The sequence below is a fragment of the Lineus longissimus genome, chromosome 18 (assembly GCF_910592395.1).
Source record: "Lineus longissimus chromosome 18, tnLinLong1.2, whole genome shotgun sequence".
Lineage (NCBI taxonomy): Eukaryota > Metazoa > Nemertea > Pilidiophora > Heteronemertea > Lineidae > Lineus > Lineus longissimus.
This window is the reverse complement of record NC_088325.1, coordinates 10,999,234-11,027,073: the sequence shown is the minus strand read 5'-3', so window position 1 is coordinate 11,027,073 and position 27,840 is coordinate 10,999,234. Positions and strand designations below refer to the sequence as shown.

The following is a 27,840-nucleotide window of genomic DNA, read 5'->3' as shown; positions in this document are numbered from 1 at the left end:
ACGCTAAATGCTTGGATACCATTATAGAAACAACGCGCGCATTATCATCATGTGGCCAAGAATTGAATAAGATTCCTTTTAGAGTAACACATGTCCACTATATCTATATTCAGTCCGATAATTTGGATAATACATTCTGAAAGAACACGCTCCTTGAAACAATCGCAACTTGTATATTATGTCGAGTATAATGCTAGTGGCACACTTACCTGTCCCTTTTATTGTCGAGTCAGATTACGGATGCTGGCTCAACAGTTTACACGAGGACGCCTCGTATATGAAGTAACACCCTAAGATCGCTATAGAGGACGTCTCGTAACTGAAGAAACACCCTAAGATCGCTTATAGCCATGGACAAGTCATGATGCCACAAAAAAACTGGTAAAATGCATCACGTAAAAGATTAAGCATCGGAGATTAAATACATATAACTTTGGAAGATCATAACTATTACACGTACGCCAGTACTTTGATGTGCACGCGCACAAGTGTTTGAATAGATATGAGTGCGTGAATGCAGCAATGTGCTGGTCCTAATTCGGACGACGTGCGCATGCAATTCTAAGCGCATTTTGTGAATCACTCGGCAGAGTGAAATGAATACATCTTTGTCAAATATTTAAAAAAAATCTTGTCCTTTGCAACTGATCAAGCCAATGCGCAAGATTCGCAATACTGTAAAGAATTATTTTTTCTCTGATGTCCTTGTACTTGACCCATTGTCAGACGCGGGAGTGTGGCGTGTATCGCTCTCACTGTACGGTGTTGCAGTTCTCAAGATGTCGTGTTTCCGTTGATTTTACTCGCCACATAACAATTATCTTAATACTAGCCTCAATATCAACACCCTCGCTGGGTTATTGCGACCCGTCAAGCTCGAAAACTGACATACTGATATCCTTTGGGGCCACAAAATCGTCATTTCGGGCTCGACGTAGTTATAGAAAAAAATACTTTTCGTTTTGTAATTGTGGTTCTTTATGCCGTCTCTCCTGCTTTCATTTCAATTCCAAGCTTTGTTTTTTTAATACATACATCAACGCTGCACCGCAGACCCCCCCCCCCCCCCCAGCCCCGATGGAATTGCTTTCTGTGCATATCTTCACTACATAGGTCCAACCTTTTTGTCATCTGCTAAGCATTTCCGCAGACAGAAGACCAAGATTATGATGATCAGCTGAAAAGATAAAACTTTTATATTACACAGATGCTGTTGTAAAGTGGTATTTTCTTATGACTTCGAAATATCTTTCTTCGTGATAGATCTAGTAATAGTCGAAGCAAGCCAGAACAATTACACATTGATCCATTCTCTAAGCAGATCGAAGGCTTTTCTCTCTAAAAACAAAGACATGTGTCGGCAGTAACGAAACGACAGTCAATAAAGCTAGTTCCAATGTAACATCTGTAGTGGTTCCCAACATTTCAGTGTCCATACAGTAGACAGCATTTTAGATCATCAGTTTCCAAAAGTGGGAATACGGAAAACAAATGTCAACCAGTTTTTCAGCTTCCAAAACAATAATGTGGAACGACTCAAACACGTTACACGTCACACCAGGCTGTGCATGAGTCATTTTAGGCATTGGCAAGGACTAGACTTGAATAAGATGTGTTATTTAACCACGCCGATTTATATACAACGTCGTTATTCTAAAAAATTATTTAATATTATAAGATAAAGATAGATATATTCACAGGGAGACACACATACGTACATAAGTACACAACTCACCTGTAACACGAATATCAATGACACTGCTATAATTGCATAAAGCTGGTTTTCTGCCAAAAGATCGTCAATCGCGCTAAAGCATCCCTGAAATTGCGAATAATGTGAATGAAGACGGCCAATTGACGAAAGTACTTTTTCTTGTTTGATCTTGGTCGCAACTGCGAAAACCTTTTTACTGTTCCAATAATGTTAACGGAAACGAGTATCGTTTTTGGATGAGCGGTGCTCGAACAGGATCGTGAAAACTCACCAAACAAGCATCGTTTACCAAGTCGAGATGAGCGCAGGTGAGAAGGGAATAATGTAGCGTCAAAGCAGCCTAAAATGCTCCCCCCCTCAATGGGAAAACATGTTCGTCTCTATTATAGGGTGGATTAAGATAGGACTCGTGTGATGATATAGAGACCACGAGGGGCAATACATCAGGGGTTAACATAGCATAATAGCTCAGTTGTCCCCCAGACACTCTGGTATCCTAAATCAATCCTTTATTCTGGTATATGTCTTTTATACTGGTCTAATGGTCGTACCTTCTCGGTGTACGCGCTCTTGCTGTCCGGATTGAGAAGGCAGGTCTCCAAGTCATATGGGTCGAATTGCGGAAAGGGGTATCGACTCTTGCAGCAGGTTGGAGGGACTTGCATCTGTCCAAGTGCATTCGTCATGGCGGAAGGATTGCCCGGGACTGTGTAGACTGTCCCGTCTAAAGCGCGACCGGTCCAATTCTGAGCTAGCAACATGTCCTTGTAGGAATTAATACCACAGCATTCGAACTGAAATGGAAAATCGACGGAACATTAATGTAATAAAAAAGAGGCAAGTGAATCGTCCTTAAACAACAAACGGGTGTGCCTTGCGGATGTGTCTTCAAAATCAATACTGCTGCGCATATGGTTACTCCACATGTCCGATATTTACACATTTGATAGTTGGCTGGTTTCACAACTAAAAACGACCATTTGATTTTAGAAAGCAAAAAAAGTCATAATCTTTTATATATATCTCTTTTTCAAAAGGCTACGTACAATCTGCCAAAAAATGTTGGATCATTTTAGACACATCAGGAAATTTATATCATTCTATAGAGTAAGAGCATTACCAAAATGTCAGTGAAAACCCCTCTTGAATTAACATCCTGCTCTCGAAACTTATTGACCCTCCTCTTTACGTACGACCTATTTACACCCTGCTCTACTCTTAGACGACATTTTTGAAAATTTTCATCAGTAAGAAAGTGATAGAGAAACCCAAATGACTCTACGTAGCCAGTCGAATTCTGTTAAATGGCAATAACAAAAACAAATTGACCAAAAAGCATGTTATGATCTTGACCTACCTGCATGAACGCAAAATTTAGGAACATCGTGACCAGGTTGGTGTTGTTGGGGCTTACACCAGTATATTCAGTTTTTAGAAGGTTTACTGTGTGCACAACAGCCATACCTCGATACTGGAAAAGACAAATGAATTAATTTAAAATGCGCCATGTTCAAACTTAATATCATTGACTATAGTTATTTGGGTTGTTTTTTAGAGGGTAACCACCCCCGGACATTAGAATTATCACTAAGCTAGGCAGGCAGCAACATGCAAAAATCTACCGCCTTCGCACAGGACCCTGCAGACTCAGAAAACACCTTCACAAAATAGGCTTACGAGAATCTTCTCGATGTGAATATGGAGCTCAGAGACTGGACTCTAGCTCATGTGCTTCAGACCTGCTCCCCTGTGAAGAATATAGTGACATACTGGCCAAAGGACACCACCCGAGCAACAAAGCTCTGGGGCTTCGGTGAAACTCTCTGGGACCGAAAACGCATGGACTGTCAAAAGAAGTCCTCTCCAACATTTCGAACGCAGAAGAACAAGAGAAGAAGAAGTCTACAAACAATACCTGCTCGCACCAATGCCCGAATTCCCAATGTTCTACTCTCTTATCGAAGAGTTATCGGAACGGCGTTTAAGAATACTCAATAAAACTGGATCGCCTGGCTTTGAACTTGTCTTACCTTCGGCCAATCGACTCCGATCACAATACTTGCAATGATTTGGCATGATAGGATAAGCAGGAGGATAATACCATACTGAAAATAAAAGAAGTAAAACTATATCAATTAATCAAAAACATAAAATTAATGTTGTGTTTGAATTATTGTTAATTGGATATATCCTTTCCTTAGCCATTACCTGTTAATGCTGTGTCGCAGACACTGCACTCTGTTTGTGAATGATAAATGTATAGGGTAGAATGGGGTAATTGTAGCCCCGGTTTATTTGTAGTCCCTGCATTGTTTGATGCATGGGGATATTAATCAATATCATAGGCAGGGGCTACAATTAAACTGGGGCTACAATTACCCATTCTACCTGATACTTTGTATTTCCTGGCCTATATAACGCATGTTGTGTCAGTCATCCTGTGTATCTGCATTATGTAACATTTGTTGGCTGAGGAAATGAATGCCACTTCCTTCCAGCTCCTGTGTCATGATGTTACATAATTACAAACTAATATGCCAATATTGTCGCTATTCTTATAACACAAGGTGTTAGTTACAATGACAGCATTTGGAGAAAAATGACCAAAACTCTCTCGCCAAATGCATATGGTTGATAACCAGTTTTAAAGATTCTACAATACAGCATTTGGTATTGGATTCATAAAAAAACCGTTGACTTGACCCACCCCCTTTTCTGTGCAGTAGCTCCCGCTATTAACTTACCACAAGGAGCGCAGTCCTGATTCTACAACAAGTACCACAACATCCTAGAATACTGAGGAGGAACAAAATGGCTCCTATTACAATAAGAGGTACTGCAATCTGCTTCAAGATGTCCAGGAGATCGTCGCTATTTAGACCATCTTTTGCGGACTGTCCTAGAATTGCGAGGGCCTGGTCGACGAATGGCTTTGCCATCAGCCATATTGAGTCCGCAAAGAACCTCACGAAGAGGCCAAGTCCAAGGAATATGAACCCCACTAACTGTAAAGAAAGGTAAAGAGAGGATATATAGCAACAGGCAACCACAAGCCTACGTCGTCATCGGAGGAAATTTAAGATTCGGAGGCTTTTTTCGCCTTACGATCATTGAACGACTCTGCACAAACCTAATATTTCATCATGCGCGTTTACCATCGCATACACATGCTTCCCTTATTTCAATTGATTTTTTTTTAATTTGTTAAATATTCGGAAAAGAGGGCTGCAAAAATGGGGCTAATTCTTGCTCAGTTGGCTAGCTTAGACTCCAGAGAGAGTCAATTTTGCCATTCAGATTCTTTCATCTCATTTGTATCATCTGCCCTCAAGTGCACTTCCGCATCATCATCTGTCGACATTTTATAAGTAAAGGGTTATTATCGAAATTATCTAACCAGCATCTTTACGTATCTATTATTTACAGTTTAATAAACCTCTCTTCAATCTATCGATGAATTAAACATTCAAAAAAACAGTGAAAATCGGAGTAGTGATCGTGTGATTTAGCTGAAGGCTAATTCATCTAACCATTGCAATAAATAGAGTTTTTCCGACAGGCTTTTTGAAAATAACAAAGGTTTTAGTTGTTCAATATCTTGGAAAATAATGCACTAAAGCAATGTTCATTTGACAAAACCAATATTATTGCTACATTGTATATGGTATTGTATTGATAATCGGTATTTCACTGTTTATAGCTAATAGGTCTGCGGGAAATTGGCCTACACGCTCGACACGTTTCATTGTGCGATATGAGGAGCTCTCGGTAGTCGCGCGAAAGCGAGGTGAGCTATGATACTTTGAGGTTAATTGATAATGACACTATCTGAGCATAGTATGATGACGCTAACAACTTAATAGGCACAATGAAACCAACTTTTCTCTGTCGAATGAAAGTTGACTTACCCCGAATATCGTCTGTAGGAATATGAGAGTGCATGTTACCGCACAAGATGCCATTCTTCAACGAGAAATGGCCTGAAAAAAGAAAGCAATGATTTTTATAACATCCGAATATGTCTCAGTTAGGAAAGGAAATAAATATATAACACATATCCTTATCAACTATTCACTTTGCTAATCTTTGTGTCGTGAAAATCAATCGGATCTATATAGAGCTACTCGAACACACCGAAGAACAATGGTATCATTATCACCGTTTTTGCATGCAGATTTGACAAATCCAAAACATATACCACGTGTTCCAATGTAGTAACAACGAAACATTCTGATCTTACATGCAAAGGTCGACACGATTATTTCACATCCTGAGGAAAGTATACTGCTCAGTATAGAAAACTTCATTTAAGGAGCAGAGCATTAGGAGAGTGAAACAATGTCCCTATATATAATCGCTCAAGTATTTAAAGTAACTATTACTTTTGCAACTTTAGGTTAAAGTTGTTTCTCGTTCAATAACGCAGGTTCACCGGTCATTAGGAAACGGTTTATGTGCACATAGTTATTCCATTACCTATATAATTGCGTGCTTGTTTAATAATGCATGGACACCCATGCATTGCATCTGGAAGCACAGTGTGTATTTGGTATTGATTCCTGTAACTGCTTGCGATTTAGTTTGTTGGATAAAGTGCTTGTCCTCATAGCCCCTCTTTGGACACAATCACAAAAACTAGGAAGTCAAGGTTGTCACATCCGTGCTTACTATCATTTGGAGGTTAATGGCTTAACCACATGCTATAATCTGCGATAAAGTTGTAGCCTGCATATTTTGTGTTTCTTACTTATATAAACAAGTATCTTCATATTTCTCAGTAAGGTGTGGAAACTTCGTGAGACACCGGTTTGGCTAAGAATTGTAAATCACGAATTGTCCAGAAAACGTCATACGAATGATGACTGTCTCCCCAGGATAGAAATAACATTTTGTTTTGCAATACTTGCATAGCTCAGAGCTACATCGCCAGTATCAATACAATTTGACCTAGACCCTGCAGGTGTTGTCCGAAGAAATGGAAGAATAACATTTGGAAAAACATACAAATCTACTATTTTGATAATCGCAACGCATACAAGGTTTTTTAAATTTCGAATATCTAGAATATCAGATGGTGTCGGATAACCAACATAAATGCGCATTGAATTTAGATTATATTGACATGCCGTGATGTCCAAATGTGTGACTGTATTCCAGCTGATTCTCAGACAAGGTTATCAACATGAGCCGATCAAAAATACGGATATCTTGCACTATTCTTATCTGATAATATTTAGTTTTCATGTAGATCTGCATTCTTTACGAGATTTCTGTAAGGTTCCTAATTTAGATATTAACTAATAATCTTACAAGAATCATTGTAAAGATTTGTGATATTTTATGTATAACAGATTGAATACGATCGTTACTAAGCATATTGTACATTGCTGTAAGAACCTCATCCGGACTTTCGACCTAGAAACTAAGTCAGCGCCAACAAATTTTTCATCAGCACCTCACTATGTTCACCGCTCCTTTTATAAACTTCAACACTGTAGCATCCCTGCTTTTTCTTCCTCACACACATGTCATCACCGGGAACTAACACAAGTTTTAGCAACTTTAATCGAAGGTCATAGCAAGTATTGATGTTATTTTAGAGGTAGGCGTTCATGACTATTGTTAAAGAACAATGCCAGGGGATTACCTGATCCAACTGATTAACCAAATATACATGACATTTTACACAAAACTATATATCTAACGCGTGCAACTCAAGCTAATACCTCAAAGGATATTAAATCAGAATAATGGCATGATCATTGGGTGCAATCATTTCCGATGCTTGCGTAAGTGTAACTATTCTACAACGTCCCAAGAACTGTCCTTTAAGCCCATCCCAGCTATGTGTCTTTCCCTTTCTTCAAGCACAACCACCAAATTTGAACAATGTGCATTCTCTTTTATATACATTCGAGATCTGCCATACGTGTATCACATCCTGCATTCCGTGACTTCCCCAAATACCTGTTTGACAGTGCAATGTATCATGTGTTCCCAACCCCCGCATCGCGACCACCACTCCCGAAACAACACCGACCCTCGTAAAAGCTAACCTAGATCAAGCACTTTCCAACTTTTTTTGAAATCAAGAATTTCAATATCGCACTGGCAGTCAATTTTGTTGAAAATCAATTAATTATCATCAAAATTACAAAAAAAACTATGAGTATACTAATGCTGTTTTATTGGATTTCAATTGAATACTCGTACCATGGATCTCTTTGTTTTGCTCAATTTGTTTTTTTTCTCTTCATATAAACACGTTTTGTTTTGTTGATTAATTCCTTTTTTCAATATCGTAGATAACCCAATATGGCTTTTTTGTACTGGAAGTATCCGAACTTTCTACACTGTCGGATAAATGCTTAGCCAAACACTACGTCATCCGATATCCTAAACCTTTTTTGATACATGTACGTTTCGTCGTGCCGAATTTTAATTTAGATTGGCGATTTCTACTGCTCCATCAATATCTCATCCAAAAGATCAGAACGTCTCAGTCATTTTCATGAAGTACAACATTTTCCGAAGTTGTAGCAAAATACACACATAGATCTTTCACAGCTTATAGATAAACAAATCTGTACACAGATATTCGTTTCGGTGTGTTCAAGTTTTGACACGCCAACTTTACTTTAACAGTGACGATTTTTATAAAAGGAATACATTCGATTGTACATTATACTTTAGGCCATTTTAAGATTGTACAAAGAAAACACCATAAGATACAATTAAGATATCAATGACACTTATTTGATGTATAAATATAACATGAGAATATAGCGAATAGTGCTTTTAGCAAAAATGGGTATATATCTAAGATATGGGAAATGTAGAACAAGGAAATGTAGAACAAGACTTGTTCTATATTTCCTTGAGAAGTGAGAGGATGAGTAAGTGTCTTTTACTTCGTAAGTTAGACGTAAATAGCATATTAGTAATTACAAATCTTGAATTGTAATCATTGTTTGTTTGGTTAATTAACGTTTGTTACTCTTAGAAGGGTAACTGAAAAGAAACCTCACTTTGACCGGTCTAAGCAGTGTTCTGATTCGCTTTTATCAAAATGCCGTATCCCAAATAAAACGATATATCGGATTTATGCCCCCCCCCCCCCCATTCAACGTCCCTATTAATGACACCCATCTCCTATTAAGACCACCAGCAGTGCACAGTTCATTGAGTTTCAGTAACACGAGTTAAATATAAAATGAAACTGATAGACATGGCAGTTGATGGCAACAGGACAGGACCCCCCCCCCCCTTCAGCTAGGACATCAATGTGCGAAATGTGCCAGGTCAATCAATCCGCCTACATCTTCCATTCCTAATCAGTCCATTAACCAGCTACCATTCTGCACGGTCCTGATACGAAAGATTGTTATGCAATGTCATTACACTATGCGGTATGACAAAAGCGAATAATACGAAGCGAAGGCAATGGTTACGTAGCCATTTGAAGAGGATACTATTATCGTATCATGCATAGACTCCCGATTTGACATTTAGATCGAGGCTGGGTGCTTCCGACTTTCGGTCGTGGTAACGTTAAGGTTCAGAGTTTCCTTCTCGACGCATATTGTCGTCCATGGCTAATTGAGCAGCCTCTGTCCGAGTTTTGTTCTTCGGAGTTTCCATCTCCTAGTTGGCCTGCCGCTACAGCTAACCGAGCAGCATTCAGCCCGGGCTTGTGTTTTGGAGTTGCCATCATTGCCACAGCTGGTGAGCTCCATCTACCCATTTGCACAGTAGGTGGATCCTCAAACAACCTGTCCAACGCTGGTGGCCAAATGTGCTACAACTTCACAGCAGAGGTGAAGTCGGTCGCGACTGCAGCAAATCACCAGGTCTCAAGCGGTGATGTAATAAACATGCAAATTCAATTTCTAATGCGAAATAGATCTTTTGCCAGCCTTAAAGTGATTATGGTTGCAAGACCCAAATCACTGCTCCCAAAATGAGCCCTTCTGAATCCTACATAATGCTATGATATTGCCATCGGAAGTGTTATTGATAGATAACATTGGCGTCAGTCATTGTGTAACAATCGTTGGCCGTAATTAGCTGACTTTCATTTTTTGTTATGTTCATCTATTGATATAATGCCTACGTAATGAAGGTTGTCATGGCGTCGGTCGTTTGACGGAATGATTTTCTTGGTTGCCTTTGCAGTATTTGAACTTTCTCTTATCATCTGATTGTATGGTATTTTTGAGACAATTAACTTTCTACTCTAACACATAACTCAGGGGACAAGAAGAAAACACGTTTATGTCGAAAGCTAGCAAAAATAATTCAAAAAAATGTGTTGTCACATTCTTTCTGTATGAATATGTAAATGATACGGAATAATTTCTTTTAAGAATATTACAGGACGGTAGAGAGAAAAAGAGGCCTGGATAAGGTTTTTTTTAACATTTTATGTTAGAGACAAGCATCGACCACATATGAGAGAGAATGGTGTCCCACACCTGGCCAGGTTGGATGCCTTGCGTGATTTTTCCAAAAAGGGCCAAATTTAACCATTTTCCACAAAAGTTGGAATTATGAAAAAGTAACAAAAAGGGGGTATAGTGTTTTCACTAAATTGCCATAATTTCCTTATAACCAATCAGAAATTAACAAATTATATCTAGTATTGGAGCAGATAACGCTGCCTTCAAAATAATATCAGCCAACTGAAGGTTGACAAACAAAAGCGTGATGATTACTGCGCAATATTTAAAGTATGTAGGGAAGGAAACGAAACTAACTGCAAATTAAACGCATTGTTCTCAGCAACAACTGGCTTAAACTTTGTAAACAAAGCAAGAATATAATATTATGTTTAGGGGGTCGTAGGTGAGAATAAATCGTTTTTGTCACAGAGTAGTCTTAAATCGTATTCTAAATCAGCTTTCTATATTCAGGTACCAGAGCTGTAAGCACTTAGTAAATCGACATATTGTTTTATTTTCTTGACGACCTCTTCTTGTTTCGAATATGAAACCTATGAACTTCGGAAAGTACAGCTAAACACAATGGTAATAAGAAGATGAAACTTAAGCCTCTGATGATATCATTTAGACTTGAGTTAGACTTACCTAGTCAAAAAGAATTTGTAACAACTCTTAACTCTAAAAATTCGTATTTGTCGAGATATTGTGTTCTCTACCAGTTGATATTCCAAAACGACACGTCTAGTCCACCATAACCGAATGTGTCCATTATTTCTTATCCGTGGCTAGCAACCCAATGGCAAGAAACCTGATAAATTATTGACCAGCATCGACCATACTTGATCAGACCGATAAAATAATAACAATCCAACCTCGTCGCACGAAAGCGATACGCTATTTACTTAACTATATTCGCAATGCCCATAATTATAGGTATCGTTTTGGTCTGGGGACGATGTTAAATCAGACATATCGGAAGCAGCGATTCCAGTACGCAGGCGCAATCATTGTCTATACAGTACATAATTGTGCACGGCTATGTTTTCGGCCCATGCTACTTTGGTGCCCACGTGACGTGACATATGATTAAGGCCGACAAATCTAATATTTATCTTTATAAAGCAGTCAGCCAAGACCCATTGTATGTTTTTTAGAATGTTCATAGAACTTTCTAGCGAATGTCTTCTTCTTCTCTGTCATGTTAGCAATGATCCAGACACGTGTGTATATCATGATAAACATTTGTGACGTCATTTTTAATTTGCCTGGTTGCTTTTCTTTTAGTTTTTCAACACATTCAATATCGAATTGAACATGACGTTCTTATCAGTCAGATTTTTAGAAAGAAAAGAAATGTATGCATTTTCCCAATAATCCATTTATTATGTGGTCAAAATGTGTCCTTGGCCATACCTTTTAGTATTTTCAGATCGTATATTTTTAAATCTTTGTCATGCAATCATGTTCTTAAAGTACAATTTTTCCGCGATTATTGTACGATTATGGTTTAAAGTAATTCAGGTAAGAATTATGCAATAATGTTGTCATTATTGTGCTTGCACATGTCCACGATATCTTAATTGAATATTGAATACGAATCTTTATTTTTGTCATAATAATTTATACACCCTATTTTTTGAGCGAAGAAAAGACAGGGTTGAGGGAGGAGGGGGGGGGGCTTATTTCCTAAAAGTTCAGACTATAAAAAAGGCAATAATGTGTTGCATTAATGATCGACATTATCTCCTGTCTGAGCGTTTGTGTTTTGTTGTTTATCGAATTATTTTCCGATTTGCTTTTGTTTTTGCTTCAAGCGAAAAGTTTTTATCCCGTTTGCAGGAAAATTAAATCTATACTTCTAGAGATATTTTCACTGGTGTGCAAAAGTGTGTTCGCCTTACACTAACCAACTCATCGATTATGTATTCGTTTTAACACTAACGGTTAACATTTTATTCTTGTTGGACATGTCACTACACTGTCCCATCAGTAGCCGTACGTCAAACATTCTGCAATGACAAATTATCCTACAATTCTTCATCCACAATTGAATTAGCAAACCATAGTTATCAATTACCAAATAAATGCTCATGAAAGTAACGCATGAAGAATGACTCGTTATAATTTTCAGCTAGCCACTGCACCTTGTGTAGCACTAGTATTAAATAGAAATAATGATGTTCCAATTCTTAGTAAATATAATATACAGCTACATGTGAATGTTTGATTCTACAGTATTCGTGTAAGATTCTCAGCTAATATCTTAAACTGGAGCTTTACAAGAAAACATTACAGATGGTAAAGAATGCATTTGTAAATTAATATGAAGCTTAATACGATATTACATAAGAATCTTGTTAAAAAAATTCCCCCCGGTTTCTTGACCGTGGGCTGTCATCCCTGTGGTCATTCCCGGTAGGTCACTTCACAATCTGTCTGAGCGACACTCTGACCTCTGGCAGCGTTGGCTTAGAAGTCGACTCTAGTTTCCTTTTACATTACATGACAAATCTCCCAATGTCGTTTATTGATCTTATTAATGTCCTAATGTCCTGTAGTTGACGCCTATCTCTGAATAAGTAAAAGAAAGGCCGGAAGGAACCCAATGTCCTTGGAAAGAAAATGTGAGATTCTGCTAAATTCATGACGCAGGCCGCATGTGATACAATACCTATCACAAATATAACTTTATTTTATGATATGTAAACTTCGAATTATCAGGAAATTATTATGTTCGTTTTGTTTTTGCTTCAAGTCACAAACCAGAACATTCGGCATTCGTAGGCCCGTTTTGTGTTCCATTGCCGGAATACCTTTCTGATGATACACCGATGTGGACAACAAAATAATTGCTTTAATACATGTATATCTGCTTGGAGTAGCACACTTCGATTGAACTTTGAATTATCTCTGATTATGTTTCGTTTTTAAAACTTGTCAGGTAAGCTTATTGATGAAAACGTTTCGAGTGACAGTTGCTGCAATAATAGTTGACACCTAAGGGTTTGACCATAGGTACCGCCATTTTGTCAGGAATTTGAAATCCTAAATCAGTTACAACTCCTTCAAAATGAGTGAATGCCAAATTCAAGTGTAGGATTTTTTTAAAATTTTCTCCATGAGCCTTGAGGCTTGAAAACATGTTGGTTATGCTTCGATTTCCTCCGCCTATTGAGTCTAATATGTTTTTGTTTCTTTTGGCCTTTACCACGTCCTGCAGGGTAAAAAACATTTGTGTGATTTTCGAAAGTCTGTTGCAATAGTCTATTATACAATATTTTCTGTCTTCTTTTAGTTGAAGCATAATGGTGTAAGTGGACTTTAGCTATTTTAGAGGTATTATCATGCTTTAGAGTTTTACAAGTGACAACTTCAAATATACTTTTACTCAAATATGCCTTAGACAACTACATAATTTTGTAATGACTTGTGTATGTCGATCTGTCAGGTTTTCTTGAGTCAAAGTTTTCAAAAACATGTTCCAAGTAACCCACCCACAACATCTCCTTCCGGTTCAATTGACAAAGCTGAAGACCGTATCTGTTAATGAATATTGGTGTAATTGTCTTCAATGTTTAAAGCTTTGATATTTAAACAAAACTCTTGCATTCGAAAATGAATAAGATCAACAAGAGTCGTGAGTTCATGAGCTGCACTGAATGCACTTAATCTAAGCGTACAGTGTCAGCAACCGTATATTCTAGTTTGGTTTTGAATAATTAATTCGATCTTGATAGTTAGCACGCGGTCATTCAGTGCCGTTTTTCAGCATGTCCAGTGTGGGTGGACAATGCGACACCAAGTTGTCCAATGATCGCGATGTCATTGTGCTCTAGCATGTAGTCTTGATTTACGGTGATATTCAACGAACAAGTTTCAATTCGTCAAAGCTAGGGTATCGTCTATTAACAATCATTGAGCAGAATGATACGATTATGTTGGGTTGGATCTACTTCATTTGTTGGTTGTAACCCACTCGAGGTTCCATACAGATCATTTAAAAACATGTACGGATATTTGCTCTTGCCGATTTAGGCCAGTTGACCCATGGCAGTTATCTCGTGGGGGTAAATGTTATCAATACTTGCTTTGATAGCCCTTGGTAAAACAGTAGAAAAGTGGGAATTTAGGCCTAGGTGCGAGCGGAATTTAAAATACAATAGATCGTGTATTTGAACTGGGCTTATTTTTTCTGTAACGGAGCGAAATAACGAGAGAGGCACGAGTAAACTACCATCGTTCAACTGGTACCATTTGTATAGCATTGATGAGTCAACTTATAAAGATATTCGTCACCAAAAAGAAAATAAATTTAGACTTACCTTACGTTTGGCTTTCTGTCGGACTTCTTGAGACCCAGATCGCCATGCCTCTGAATAGCCAATGGCAATAAAGATCCAAAAACCAGCGTTGTATAGCTTTAGATTATCTTGGTCCAATGCATGAAAAGTGTTTTAAAAAAGTATTTTTTCGCTGTCGATTGTTCCTGTTTCATCCTATTGGAATATCTCAATTCCGCTTTCGCATCTGGATGCGTAACACCCAGAAAACATGCTAAATCATATTATCGCTTTGTAATCTTCCATTACTGCTTTTGGGAATAATGTAAATGTAAATGCATACATGACAAGGGTTCATACAGAGTTCATTGCAAACGGGTCCTACTTGAACAGTACTGCCACCAACAATGCACAGTCAATGCAGATGTTTGAATCTCCTTGCAGGTATTTTAACAATCATCCATTTTGATTTGAACACCTTTGGCACGTGGTACGAGAAGTCATCCGATTGGCTGTGCTTCCTCGATCCCGCTTCGGACCTATTTGATATCCAATGCAGGCATCCAATGGAATACATAGTACATAGGAACATATTTATAAAAACTTGGTAGAAATTCCACGTGTTCCAACATGTCCAAGCATCATACAAGCATGAAAATTAGTCACATTTGCCTCATGCTTCCACCAGCATAACTAGATAATCTGCACCACTGACAGCAATGTAAAGAGTTTAAACTCATTCGATATTTAGACTATTCATATCTAGCGTATCATCGTTATTTCAATGTCACCAGCCGTTCAAATAAACGCATCAAAGCACCTTGAAAAGCTCATAATCGAATTCAAGGCCTCTACTCTCAAGTTCTAACGACTAAAGGGAATGGTTCAAAACAATCATACCTCGATAATCAATCCAAAAGCAAATATCGACAAATAACTCTATAAATCAATTTGTAAACTAGTGAAACTTCCCCAAATGTTTTTTTCCCATTCCTATAGTTGTCATGACAATAGTTACGAAGTAGACGATCGTTAAGTATGGTGTTCACGAATGCTTTGTCATGTTTATAATGCTGCCATTTATGCTTAAGTACGATTGTACTATTGTGAATTATTTACAGTGTGGTTGACGCTTCTTATCATGTTTACTAACTCCATCAGCCACAAAAATGCATGAGTGTAGTTCCTTTTTTCGCTGAAAATAAATATAATGCAGGGAAAAAACGAGTTTTATTTTCCTGTCTTCCGATTGCTAAGCTTTTCATTTATTCCAAAACACATTGGTTTATTTTTACATCTTGTGTGTTCTCGATGTCCTTAGACGCGTTAGATAGCACATGCTGGTTTGTCAATTATGTATGATGTGTTCGTCCTGACTTTATCTCCAAAACACGTTTGCGTAGTCGTAACTTAATATCATTAGATTTCTCCTCGGGACAAATGCATGTACATGTTTATTGTTACGCATGGAGTACAGGAGCAGTGAAGTTTGAGCAATGTAGCCGGGGACAGAAGGGCTGGTTTCAAGTAAATCTGACCCACACCACCGGACCTTTTTCGATAGAAAGATTCGATATGGTCCTAGACGGATCAAAATGTAATGAAATTGTTGCACTATAATACTCTCTTTTTCTTCTTTTTCGTTTTAAGATGACCACTTTTGTTAGGAAAGGTGGATGAATCCGTCAATTTAAACGTCACATGCTTTTTATGACCAACTGTATCAGGTACATCAAGTAGCTTTGGCATCTCCTGCGTTACAATAACCTGTTCATCTATTGGCTTCGCTGTTTGATTGTCTGATATTGTGCTGGGAAGGCAATTCTCAAATCGTTTGTTATTGCATAGCAATGCTGCCAGTTGTTCTTCGCTTTTAACCTTTAAATTTCCCATGGTCGATTCAGGTTCGACCCATGCAATGCTAGCCGCCGTACCAGCTATGCCTTCCGATGGTATATCTCTGTATACTTTCGCAATCTGCAGCGTTTCCGTATCCAACGACTTTGTTAAACTTGCCTGAGCCTCTCTTTCAAGCTTTTCTTTTGCCTTCACCTCAGCCAACCTTTTCTTTTCTTCTTTGTCCTTTCTGTCCTTTGATGCCAAGTAGAATTGCACCTACGAAATACGATAAAAAAATTAATCAAAGTGCTGGCTTGAACCCAGGATGCACTTGACCACGTTTAAATAACAGAACATAAAGATGACATAAAAAAAAAATGATTTGCAAACTAGGTTAGCAGACCGATGCCATGATCACCGTTAGTTGTAAAATTATATTAATATGTGTCAACAAAATTAAGGCCAAAATTCTAAATTATGTCTTCGACTGATCGGTTATATACGTGAAAAACTTTCTGCGCGAAGTTTCGTTTATGAGCGGATGCCGTGACTCCGCTATGGTGGATATTAAACCCCACTAAAAATCCATATGCTTCAAATTCACCTGAGAAAAACTTCGTGAGTGAATCTTCGATTTACCTTTAGCCTAAGAGCCTCCTGTGGATCTTTTTGCTTGCTTCCTCTTTTCTTCCTCTTCATTCTCTGCATTAACCTTTTCCGATTATTTTCTCGCTGTCCTTCCGACAGCTCACTACAAACGTCGCAAAGATTATATAATATTAATTGATATTGTAAGAACTGGTTTTGGATTCGCTTTATTACAATTTTTGGTGCAAGAATGAGAAACAGTTATATGTCCTAGTAAATTGTGAGTACCTAAGTCAGTGTTAAAACGCTATTCAAAGGGTCCCGTTAAAGAGCCATCCATATTTTGGTTCGGAGAGATTCTTGTAGCTCGAACTCAAATTTCCAAGAACATTTTCTTACATCGTATCTTACCTTACTTGCTGCTACCAATGGGTTTCCTGAATTAAAGCTAGGACCCCCTGTTCACAAAATTAATATGTAATAATTGAGAGGACATTGGACTCGGAATTATACAATACAATTGGGGCCACGATTTAGAAAAAATCTCCCACTTTTTTTTCTCAAATGTTAAAAGCAAACTTACCAAAAGTCCACCGACCCATCGCCATCTTTGTCCAGTTGGGTCATCAGCTGCTCCAAACTTCGTCGACTCAGAGGTATGTTAAATTTCTGCGAGAAAACCAAGGAAACCCCTTACTTAATTCAGATACACAAAAGGAAACAGTTGGTATGAGTAGGCATGCATATTGATTTCGGAGGTGCAAATTGAAAATTCAGATACGATTATTATAAGTATTTTAAATTGTACAAATTTTACATGTTCAAGATTATTGTATAAAGATCCTCGACATGGAAATGAAGCTTACTGACTAACTTGGCGTTTGTGCTAAGGTTTTACCTTGAATCCGTTCCTAAACTCAGCCTTGGTGATGGAGTCGCTTCCATTTTTATCAAAAACACCAAACAAATCCTTGAGTCGTAAATTCTTCTGCCTCATGAACTCAAACAGCACACTTAGTGGATCATCTTCATCAAAAACGTCATCTTTAGACACCTTCTTTATTTCGTCCTGTCGCATGACCATTCCGTGTGTCACGGAGAATGTTCGCTTTTCCTTTATTTTTCCCAGGATATGGAGAAAAACTCCATCAACTTGAATATTCTAAAATATAGGATTTTATGTCCATTTGATGGTGGACTAAACGGTATTGCAAAGAAGACATTGGGATGACGAGCAGAGGGGTGGAGTTCGCCGTTACCGTTTGAATCCTAGTCATGTTCTTTGCCTGGCACAGCTTAGCCCTATCATAAATATATTGTACAACAAGTACAACAAGGGCATAATCTCGGCACAACAACATTACATGGAATTTTATAATTTATCCCACCTCAACAAATTAAAGGTGGCGATTTATCATTTTAAGACAAGTTGGTATCGTTCACACTTACGACACATTTCGGTAATTCATGTATATACATTCAATTAGTTCATAATAGATAAAACGCATATTATTTCTGGCCGCATATAACAATAGATACCGTTAGATCAAGTGTGGTCAATATGCTTTCCTCTGCCTTATCTAAAGCTTGGAGAACATAGATGGCAGCATCAGTGGTCAACGGATTCGTTCCAATCTGGAATCCGGAAAAAAGAAGCATGATGAATTTTGAAATACGAATCAAGTGAGTAAGGGAAATATAGAATACCTTTATAATACACTCCACTATGCATTTTAGTTAGAACCAGATTATCAAGTCAATATATGCGGTAAACGGCTTTTAAATTAAGTGTCTTCAAAGCAGTCTGTGTAAAATTCAAATGGAGAATTGGGGAACTACATGTATTATTGGAAAATCTGTATCGATTTTTACTAATTGTTTAGGCTTTGCTGAATTTTTATATGATTTATTTTGAACTTGCCTTTAATGTTTCAAGAGAGTCACTTTTCGTCAATCCCTTCAGGAGGAGTTTAACTGCCAACATTCCTATTCTGTTGGCAGACACGTCCAACTCCTTCAGTGTCCTATTGACTTTCAGCGCTTGAGAAAGGTAGTGGCACCCTTCAACACCGAATCCATTCCATGAGATGTCAAGTTTACGGAGGCCAACATTGAACTGAAGGAATACAACTTAACTGCTATCATTTAGATACAGACTCTTCCTCCAAATTTGCATTCACATTATGTAAATCATTGGTCTCTGGGCATTTAACGAATTGATTGACAACGTACACAACTTTTATTTGAGTGATAAGATAGAATCCGAAAAAAGCGCAGTTTCTCGAATTCAAAGATCGACACGAAGATTCATGTATGTATGTAACACATACGAATCCAAATAAGGTCTTAAGTAAGAATCTCATTGGCATTTTTGACCTGGGTGTTTTATGAATTTACCACGCAGATTATGCTCATACCATAAACCGAATGCGGCTCTTATTTAGCGGGATAAAACTCAGATAAAACTGACCACTTCTCTAATGATATGCCCACCACATGAGTACAATGGGTGATTTCAAAGTTGGTTTTGGTTTTAGTGTTGGGTGTTAGTGTCAGTTTTTTTCTAAATTTCTACCCCTAAAAACCTATGTCTGGATAAGACCAATTCGAGGTTTTAGTTTAACACCAACACCTGGTTTTATCTAAACACCTAAAACCTGGGCTGAAACTAAGAAGAGGTTTTATTCTGCAGGTAAAACCAACACCAAGATGGACAGAGATAAAACCTTGGAAAAAAACCAAACATGCATGTTGTTGTCGTTGTTACTGTTGTTTCACTATTGTGACCGCTTCCGATCTATATAAATTTGGTCGTCTTCTTTCACGTCCATCATCATTCCCATCAGCGTTCAAAATACCAGCAACTACTTCTTGAAATGGTACGAACAACATGATTTTTCTTTCTTAACAGCAACACCAACTTTGAAATCCACTCGGTGTTAATGCCTAAGGTGTTAGTTTTATGGGTAATACAAAATGCACTACAAATCTTCCAAATATAACACCGAGCTGGGATTAAGATCAAACCTTGGTGTTCCAATTGGTTTCAGTGTGAAACTAAAACCTAATTTGAAATAGGATAATGCTAAAACTGAGTGTCAAAACTAACACCAGAACTGATTTCATTTCTGGTGTTGTGGAGAGTTTTAGTTTTAGTCTCGGTGTTAGTTTTTGACACTAAAACCATCCCTTAGTTTTAAGCTAAAACCGGACATAATGCTAAAACCAACAAACACCGACTTTGAAAGAGGATGAAACTAAAACCCGCTTCATTTCAATGCTGGCTTAATCAAGGGTTTTAGTGTTCCATTTAGTTTTAAAACTAAATCTAAAAACTGACTTTGAAATCACCCATTGGATATCGCATATACCTTGAGACCATCGGCGATGCCTAATGCCCCATGCTTCCTCAAATGGTTCCATCGGAGATTCAATACTTGAAGGGTGCAGTTTTCACCTGAAAGTAATTATAAAGGCTCAGGATATAAGTGTTACATTTGTTGTAGATTTTCAAACCTTTCAAGGCAATTTGTCTTGAAGGGGGATAGGTCACTTAGTAAAAAAGGCGAAAAGGTTGAATTTATCACTCGCCTAGTGGAACATTTATTTCCAAAGTTTAGGTTTTGATAAAAAGAAACCGGATAAATGTTACTCTGCAATCTGCCAGTTCCTAAAAGTGTATTATTTTCCTGATCACAGAATTCTAGCTGGTAACATCAGTTTGAAGTACAGTTACCAATTATTGAGAAGGTATTACATGTACTTGAATGTGAAAAAAGGGTGAAAATACCATGCTTACCCAATGCATTCTTTAACACCATTCCACCTCGCGTGCTCAAGTTATTGTAGCTGAGATCAAGTTCTTCCAATGTGTTATTTTCCTGAATAAATAACAAAAAAGATTGCTACTCTTTTCCCTTGCACAATATAATTCTATTGTGTATCCAATGTGTGAGGGGAAGGTTTTCTAGGCCGCCCAGTAGAAAATGACTCATACCCAGTGCATTATCTAATTGAGGTATAATAGGTTGGGTATGCATGGATAACTAATACCATAACTCATATTTACAGTCCATTATCTAATTGCACCATGGAGGTATTACAAATTTGGTATTCATATTTCAGTCCATGTTACGATGCATGAATAGTGTACGCATGTTCGAAGAAACGCGAAATGACGTATTTCCGCTTTTCTCTCAGAAGATCGTCGCCACGCAATTGAATAAACACCATGGGTGCAGGTGGCGACGGTGGGGAATGCTTTTTTGCTGTGTGGTGTTGACCACTTTAAAAAACAAAGTTAAGATAGTTTCTGTACTTACAATAAGTGCATCTGAAAAATGGACAGCATCATCTTCACAGAAGTTATTCCCGGCTAATTTCACTTTGGTGAGATTACGATTCTTTTTAAGCAAACCAGCCATAGCGATAGCCCCTTCAGTACCAAATTTATTGTCTGATAAGTCCTACAACAAAGAGCTATAACTGAGATATTTGATACTCATCAAGACGACAAATATTTTAAAATATTGTTGTTTTGCATGTATGTTTATTCATTTTCAACGATAATTAAAGGACTTTTTGTTAAGTATTTATTTGAGGTCAACTGGAGAAGTTCTTAGCTCTGCAGACATGATGGACAATATTGGATGATCTGTGGGACGATCATCTAGTACCCCCTCGGACGCCTCCAGCCACTGTCAGCGAGTTGTCCTATCAATTTGTGATTAGAGGAAATCGTTTGACTTTGCATCGAACCCACGACAGGCGAGATGAACACCGGTAATACATGCATGTAGTTCGAACGACAATCGAGGTAACTGCGCCACCCTCAAAGTGATTAGACAGCGTTTATATCCTGGTTTATAAATCGAGCTCCGAGCGATCCATGCAGTCACTCATGACCAGGAAGGTTAATAAAATTGAAAGGTGGTTCCTAACATTGCACACTACACGCCGATTTTTTCAAATTTGCCCGATATTCTATCCTCGCCATTCGTAAAAAAAGCTGGACCCGTTGTGATACTAAGTAAACAGTGCTTAAAGGACATATAGGAGTCATCAAACGACTTACTAAGCTTGCAATGCTAACATTTTCAAGCAGGACTTCTGCAAGATGCTGCGCACCAACCGGACCAATGTCATCTCCACTGAGTTCTAATGTCACGACGTCATGGTTTCTCTGAAAATGATATTAACTCAAACGCTCAAATGGGCGGCCCCTTCCTTCACGAAACTGTGAGTAACGTTATGAACAGTCTTAGAAGCGGCGGATACAATCATAGAAATGAAGGTGTTTGAGCTGGTGAAAAACTTGTTGAAGGTTTCCTTAAATAACTTGAGCAAGAAGATAAAATTAAGTTCACTTACAACAAAAGCAACAGCAATTGCCCTCGCCCCCACCTCCCCAAGAGGAGTGTTGCTAAGACAAATCCTTGAACACGACAGCTGCTGGTAGAACTTTTGGACAGGAATGATGCGGTATTTCCTGCAGGCAGCCAGGTAGAGATGCTCGCATATTGGAAGCGTCTTGTTAGGTTCGTTCATTGAAGCAAGTAGGTCATCTAGAAATCAGGCAGACATGTAAGTGATTTTATCCTCTCCCCGCACCGTATGAAATCCGGCTTCCAGTCGGCCTTGGTCCCACCAGTGGGGGCATTTTGTCCTTAGTACCATTTGTCGCCAAAGTTATATCGGCTGAATTTGTGGTCATTGGGCCAATGCAACTTAGAGAATTAACTATGCTCCCCGAAACTCCAGAAGCCCTGGATAGTGATGATTAGGCATGCAATTTTGTTGCAAACAACATCCGAATAACTCACCGTCAGCGTCGAAGTCATAGTCATCATCCGGATCAAACGCATGGTCGGTGAAGCTCGACGATACACTGACACGACTGCAGTCGCTCATTGCATCATCAATGTCGTCAAATCGTACAATTTTCGAGCTTCTGTGCCCAATTCTTGGGATGATGACGTCATGCCTGCGCTGGACAGGGGTTCTGACGTACAGACGTGGTATGGAACGTCGATGAGGGAGAACCTTTAGTGTGGTCATCGTCCCTGCAAACATTTCGTAAGTATCGTTGGAACAGATAAATGTTAACTTAAGTATTGGGTTCCATATTCATTCTAAACTTTAACGTTCGCAGTGATTCGACAGCAGGGTACAGGTTGTAAGAAACGTATTAAGATTTTCGACCTGGTTGCTGACTTGTTCCATAACATCATAATTTGAGGCATTATTTTTGGTAATTTTGTGCATTGAATCGTGCAGGTGCGCAGTTGGCGCCTGAGTCGTTGTGGACGGACTGATTAACGACCCAGAAATGATTTAATTGATGTATCTTCTGAAAGAAATCCGCACCATTCTGTGAAACCACATTGGAATTCAAAAGATGCGAATAACATACTTATAGAATTCGGAAATAATATCAATTCGACCAGCTGATATAGTATTTAAGAAACCTAACCCTCAACCAGGACGAATAATTGATAATCATTATCATATTAAGCTTAGTCAAAAATAAAGAAAGATCTCATTAATTCTTGGTTATGTGCATGTAACAGTTGTACGCGCAAGATTCTTGTTTAAACTTTCGGTTTAAGAGCCTGATTAGCATCCTACATTAATATTATAAAAATGCACATGCACCTGTATTATCAATGGAAAAAAATATCAAAATTGAGAATACGAAAGAAAATCAAATTGCACTATAGATGTAAAACACTTACCTTCAAAAACGTCCTAGAAATCTTTAGGTCTTTATCCAGACTAAAAGTTCCACTATGCATATTTACGCTGGTCAAACCAATTGTGATACGAACAAGAGAAAAACATCAATCCGGAAGTCTGCAATGTTGTTAGGGGCAACGTGTTGTATGGGTTAGAGATCTGTGGCCGTGATGTACATTTATGTATCATATTACAGTATGAATACTAGATGAGATATCTGTGAGGCCGGTGTGAAATTAAAACCCGAGCTGGGATGAGGGGGCGGGGGGGGGGGGGGGTGAAATGTAAGAACTCGACTTTATTGAACAATAAAACATTGTTTTAAACATGTTTTAAATAACCCTGAATCAAGGGACATCGCTTTTCTTTTTTTTTTCTTTCCTGCACCTAGCTATCAGTAAGCGCAAGTCAGATTTCACATGCATCCCTATATTACCTCCGGTGCAGTTAGGGGGTGTATTTGGTACTAAAAGAAGCTGGGACAGATGTTGAATAGGCAGAAGTGAAAAGATATTGTATGTTTTGCAACACAAGAAAACGATCAGGCTTTTAAAAAGCGTGCAGTTGTTTTTTACTCATGTACTTTGTACATTGCATTCGTAGCTATATTTGAGATTGGATAGGGAACTGAAACGTTCATTGATATGCAATTATTCGGTTCCAACACTACCTCTTCGCGTCGAAAGAGTTAACAATAATGGCTGTTTGCAAATAAAAGGAAATGTAATTATCAGACTAATATTCACCCCGCTGTCAATATAATTCCTATAATATCTCCATCATGCATATCACTAAGCAACCGGACATTTTACATACCAAGCAATTTTTTGATTGATTTCGTAATCCTGTCCGTCAAATCAACAGCGTTGCCACTTTTTTAATTGAAATTGTGTTGGTGTGGGAGTCCATCCAGGCGTGAAACCTGCTGCTTCGCGGAAGGAACAAACCATGTTTTACACTTGATGTTTTTTTTTAAATGAGCACAACATCTGCTGTCCTCTGCGTTGAAGTTCGTGGGCTGAGCAAAAAAATATTGTATCATGATCACTACTTTAACTCGTTGTGAGAAACGTCTTTTAAAACTCAGTTTCTGATGGGATTCACTGTAAAAGCAAAATTTTCTGTGAAGCCGTACCTTGCCCCTAATGGACCCTCATATATTATGGCTCTGGTTGGAACGTCGATGTATGTTTTTATTGTTATCGCATATTCTTCAGTTGGTATACCAGTATATACTAGTCGTGTTTAAGAAATAATGCGATACATTGTTAATTACGGAAATGGGGGGGGGGTTTCCTAACTTTAATCATGACCAAGTTCGAGGGCGAGAATTCCACCTATGGGAGGCTTACGTTAATTCCAATATGATTACCAGAGGCAAAATGTAAGTTGTAGTGTTTGTTATGTTATGGTAATGGATGAGGAGCGCGATTACCCCTGGGAAAAGAGGTTGCGGAATTTAAGCTAGTTATGGGCAAAATTGACACACGGGTCAGCTGCTGAACGTAATCCCGTAACGGTCACGCACCGAAGGGGTTAATGATGGCGCCTTACTTTTGTTGAAGAATATTCCAATGATTATGTTTGCCATTAGGTATTTTGAAATTCTCACTCTTCTAAATCACAGTTTGCTTGCATTGAAATCTACCCATTGTGACAAGCTGAAGTGCTGCCTCTCTCATGTTAAAACCGGACATTTCTGACATATTGAAAAAATCTATTACTATTTAGAGCGCTCGATCGTTCTGTATCCCATTTGGGCCCATTTATTGTGTCAGCAGCTCGCTTCTATTTTGGCAGTGTTTGCACCAAGCTCGGACGATTAACTGCAAGTGTGCATATCAACTGCAAAAAAATGTCTCCACTCAACCGATTTTTGTTTTTACCTCTCATTATTATTCGACAAACTTATGGGACACTAGAGAATTTGTCGTACAATGGGATTAATGGTAGGTATTTTCAAAATTGAAAAACAAAAATCTACGAAGTGGACAGCATACAGCAGCCAGACAAAAGGCCAAATACAGAAACTGTAAGCCATGCGTTGCATCCTCTTGTCTGATGAGCTTAATGATATAATTTGGTTACAGATCCAATTCGCAGATGTTTTGTTTCAACATAATTAGCTCTGTGCTGATTGTTGCATATTAAGATTGGGTTTTTACCCGTTATTATATTGATATTTGCCACATCTGCTACAAATCTTTGGTCAAATAGCTCGAATATTCTTGATCTGGCATGACTTTCTACTATTTGTACAAATTCCATATTTGCTCGTGTACTCATCTTTTGCCCCCCCCCCCCCCGAAACCAGAAATTCGATTTATTTTGCTAGGTTCTGTAGAATTTGTAGAAAACTGCTGACTGTTCATTGATAAGATGATGTTACTGATTAGTACTCTTAGAATGAATATTTCCCATATTCGAACGACGATATTGAAAAAAATGGACTCTACTGCCTCAAACGGCTGCCTAATACGCGTGATATTTCAAGTTCTCACGACCTTTTGAATACAGGAACGTCAGGCTTCTAGCAAGCTCAACGATTTGTTAGCAACCACTCAGATTAGCCAATATATAAACATGATGAATTCCAGCACTAAACATTCTTCAATTATATGATAAATGCAAGTTAGAGCCCTCAGGCTTGGGAACGGAACTAGTATTTGAAAACAGCCAAGCAATGCGTGGTTAATTTCCTGCACAAGTACCCAACCTGACAAGTGTCATATTGGTATAAATGGATGCTTTTGGGGTACTATTTCCGGTGCAAATTCTGAATACTCAAGAGAAATGTTCGTTCAATATTTCCGTCCAATTCACTTTGCTAGGACATAGGTGCTGGGTTCCATATTATTTCGCCATGGCTTTTTAAATAAATCCATTGTGTACACTTTTCATGAATTGTAGAGAAAATGGCTTTATCTTAGTTTTGTGATGGAAACCACTGTGCACTGTTAAGGATGACAGGCCAGTCATTAGTTAGGCATTGTTTCTGTTTCACCTACTCCGCTGCCCACCAAATCGAATATCCCCTTCCCCTAAATGACAAGGCGTGTCATCGCTTCATTACGCTTGCTCGTCTTCCTCTTTTTGCGGGAAATAAAAGTGTTTGACGTTCACGTAGATATCAGATTGTAGAAAATCGCGTTATTCACTATTTTTACAACACACACACCTCCGGATCCTGACACGCGAAATTTTTCCTGCCTTCCCAGTGTTCTTTCAGAAACTTCGTAACAAAACAATGACCGACCTGCACAGCATAGCACATCATTGAGTAAGGATTTAAGAAGTAAATCTAATACAAGTATTTTGTTAATGACATTTACTCGCTAGACACAATGCAGGCATAATTTTCACCTTTAGAGAGATAACACCCAAAAGTCACATTCGAAATGTTTTCTTTCTTCGAACACCAATATCCAATTTGTTTCAGCGACCCGCTGCCCTGAAGGATTCCAATTGGAATGGATACACTTAAATGCTTCAGGACCTCAAAACCATTCTAAGGTCTCTTATGGTGGTAAATGGACCCTCTCGGAGTGCCAGATGAAGTGTCTGGATGAGACAAAAGTAAAATGCCGAGCCGTCGATTTACGTCATAATATATGCTCCATTCGTAGAAACAATGCAATAACTTTAAGGCAAATACTTAAACACCATGATGGACAGGAGTACAGCTTCTGGGTTTGTAAAGGTATGTTAACAAAGGCATCTGCACAAGCTGCACTTTACCAGTGGCGACAAGTTAATCAGATCCACATTTTATACAAGGTGGTGGCGGCTTTATTGTAGATAACTTAAATGTCACGATACTCACCACATTTGTTATCAGCATGACCAGGCCTCTGGGATAAAGAAATACAAAGAGGAACCTCCCCTAGCGGAAACCTTGCTATTAGGGACACTAGATTTGGTCCAAAATTGTTTTTTTCAATTTAGTTTTACCTCTCTTATCATGACACCTCTCTGAGGACAGCACTTGTCCGTCCCAAGTCTCATTTTGAGGTGAGATTAAGCTTACGGAGTATACTGCATGTCTTCTATATACTCCCGGCAATTTGCAGCACCTTCTGAAAGCACTAATTCGCCCAAAATTACATTTTTATACACATTTTGTGGCAAAAACGTCTCATCCGATAATCCATAATGGCATGTCCATCCTAAATGCATTGCAGTTCTCCCCCGAATATTAGACATTGCATAATGCGTTATTTGTCAACTAACTTTTTCAGACACA

At 38.4% G+C, this 27,840-nt stretch overlaps 2 protein-coding genes across 3 annotated transcripts; both read right to left on the bottom strand.

Moving 5' to 3' along the window:
- Positions 1 to 1,083: 1,083 nt before the first annotated feature.
- Positions 1,084 to 14,959, bottom strand: LOC135502504 (tetraspanin-18B-like). Of its 2 annotated transcripts, none has more exons than XM_064795409.1 (8): positions 14,478 to 14,959; positions 5,623 to 5,694; positions 4,459 to 4,719; positions 3,745 to 3,819; positions 3,072 to 3,185; positions 2,266 to 2,508; positions 1,736 to 1,819; positions 1,084 to 1,177 (listed from the first exon to the last, which is right to left on the bottom strand). In XM_064795409.1, exons 2-8 carry the CDS (start codon positions 5,674 to 5,676, stop codon positions 1,106 to 1,108), a joined length of 903 nt encoding a protein of 300 aa, XP_064651479.1. In that variant the 5' UTR covers positions 5,677 to 5,694; positions 14,478 to 14,959; the 3' UTR covers positions 1,084 to 1,105. The 2 variants fall into 2 exon arrangements, with proteins under 2 accessions (XP_064651479.1, XP_064651480.1); XM_064795410.1 differs by lacking the exon at positions 14,478 to 14,959 and adding an exon at positions 10,833 to 10,967.
- A 742-nt stretch (positions 14,960 to 15,701) lies between these two features.
- On the bottom strand, positions 15,702 to 22,934 carry LOC135502225 (leucine-rich repeat-containing protein 74A-like). The gene is made up of 12 exons (XM_064794883.1): positions 22,685 to 22,934; positions 22,233 to 22,426; positions 21,937 to 22,044; positions 21,185 to 21,328; positions 20,662 to 20,743; positions 20,234 to 20,319; positions 18,784 to 18,978; positions 18,402 to 18,497; positions 17,761 to 18,024; positions 17,446 to 17,531; positions 16,914 to 17,025; positions 15,702 to 16,550 (listed from the first exon to the last, which is right to left on the bottom strand). Exons 1-12 carry the CDS (start codon positions 22,932 to 22,934, stop codon positions 16,050 to 16,052), a joined length of 2,118 nt encoding a protein of 705 aa, XP_064650953.1. The 3' UTR covers positions 15,702 to 16,049.
- Between the last annotated feature and the right edge of the window lie 4,906 nt (positions 22,935 to 27,840).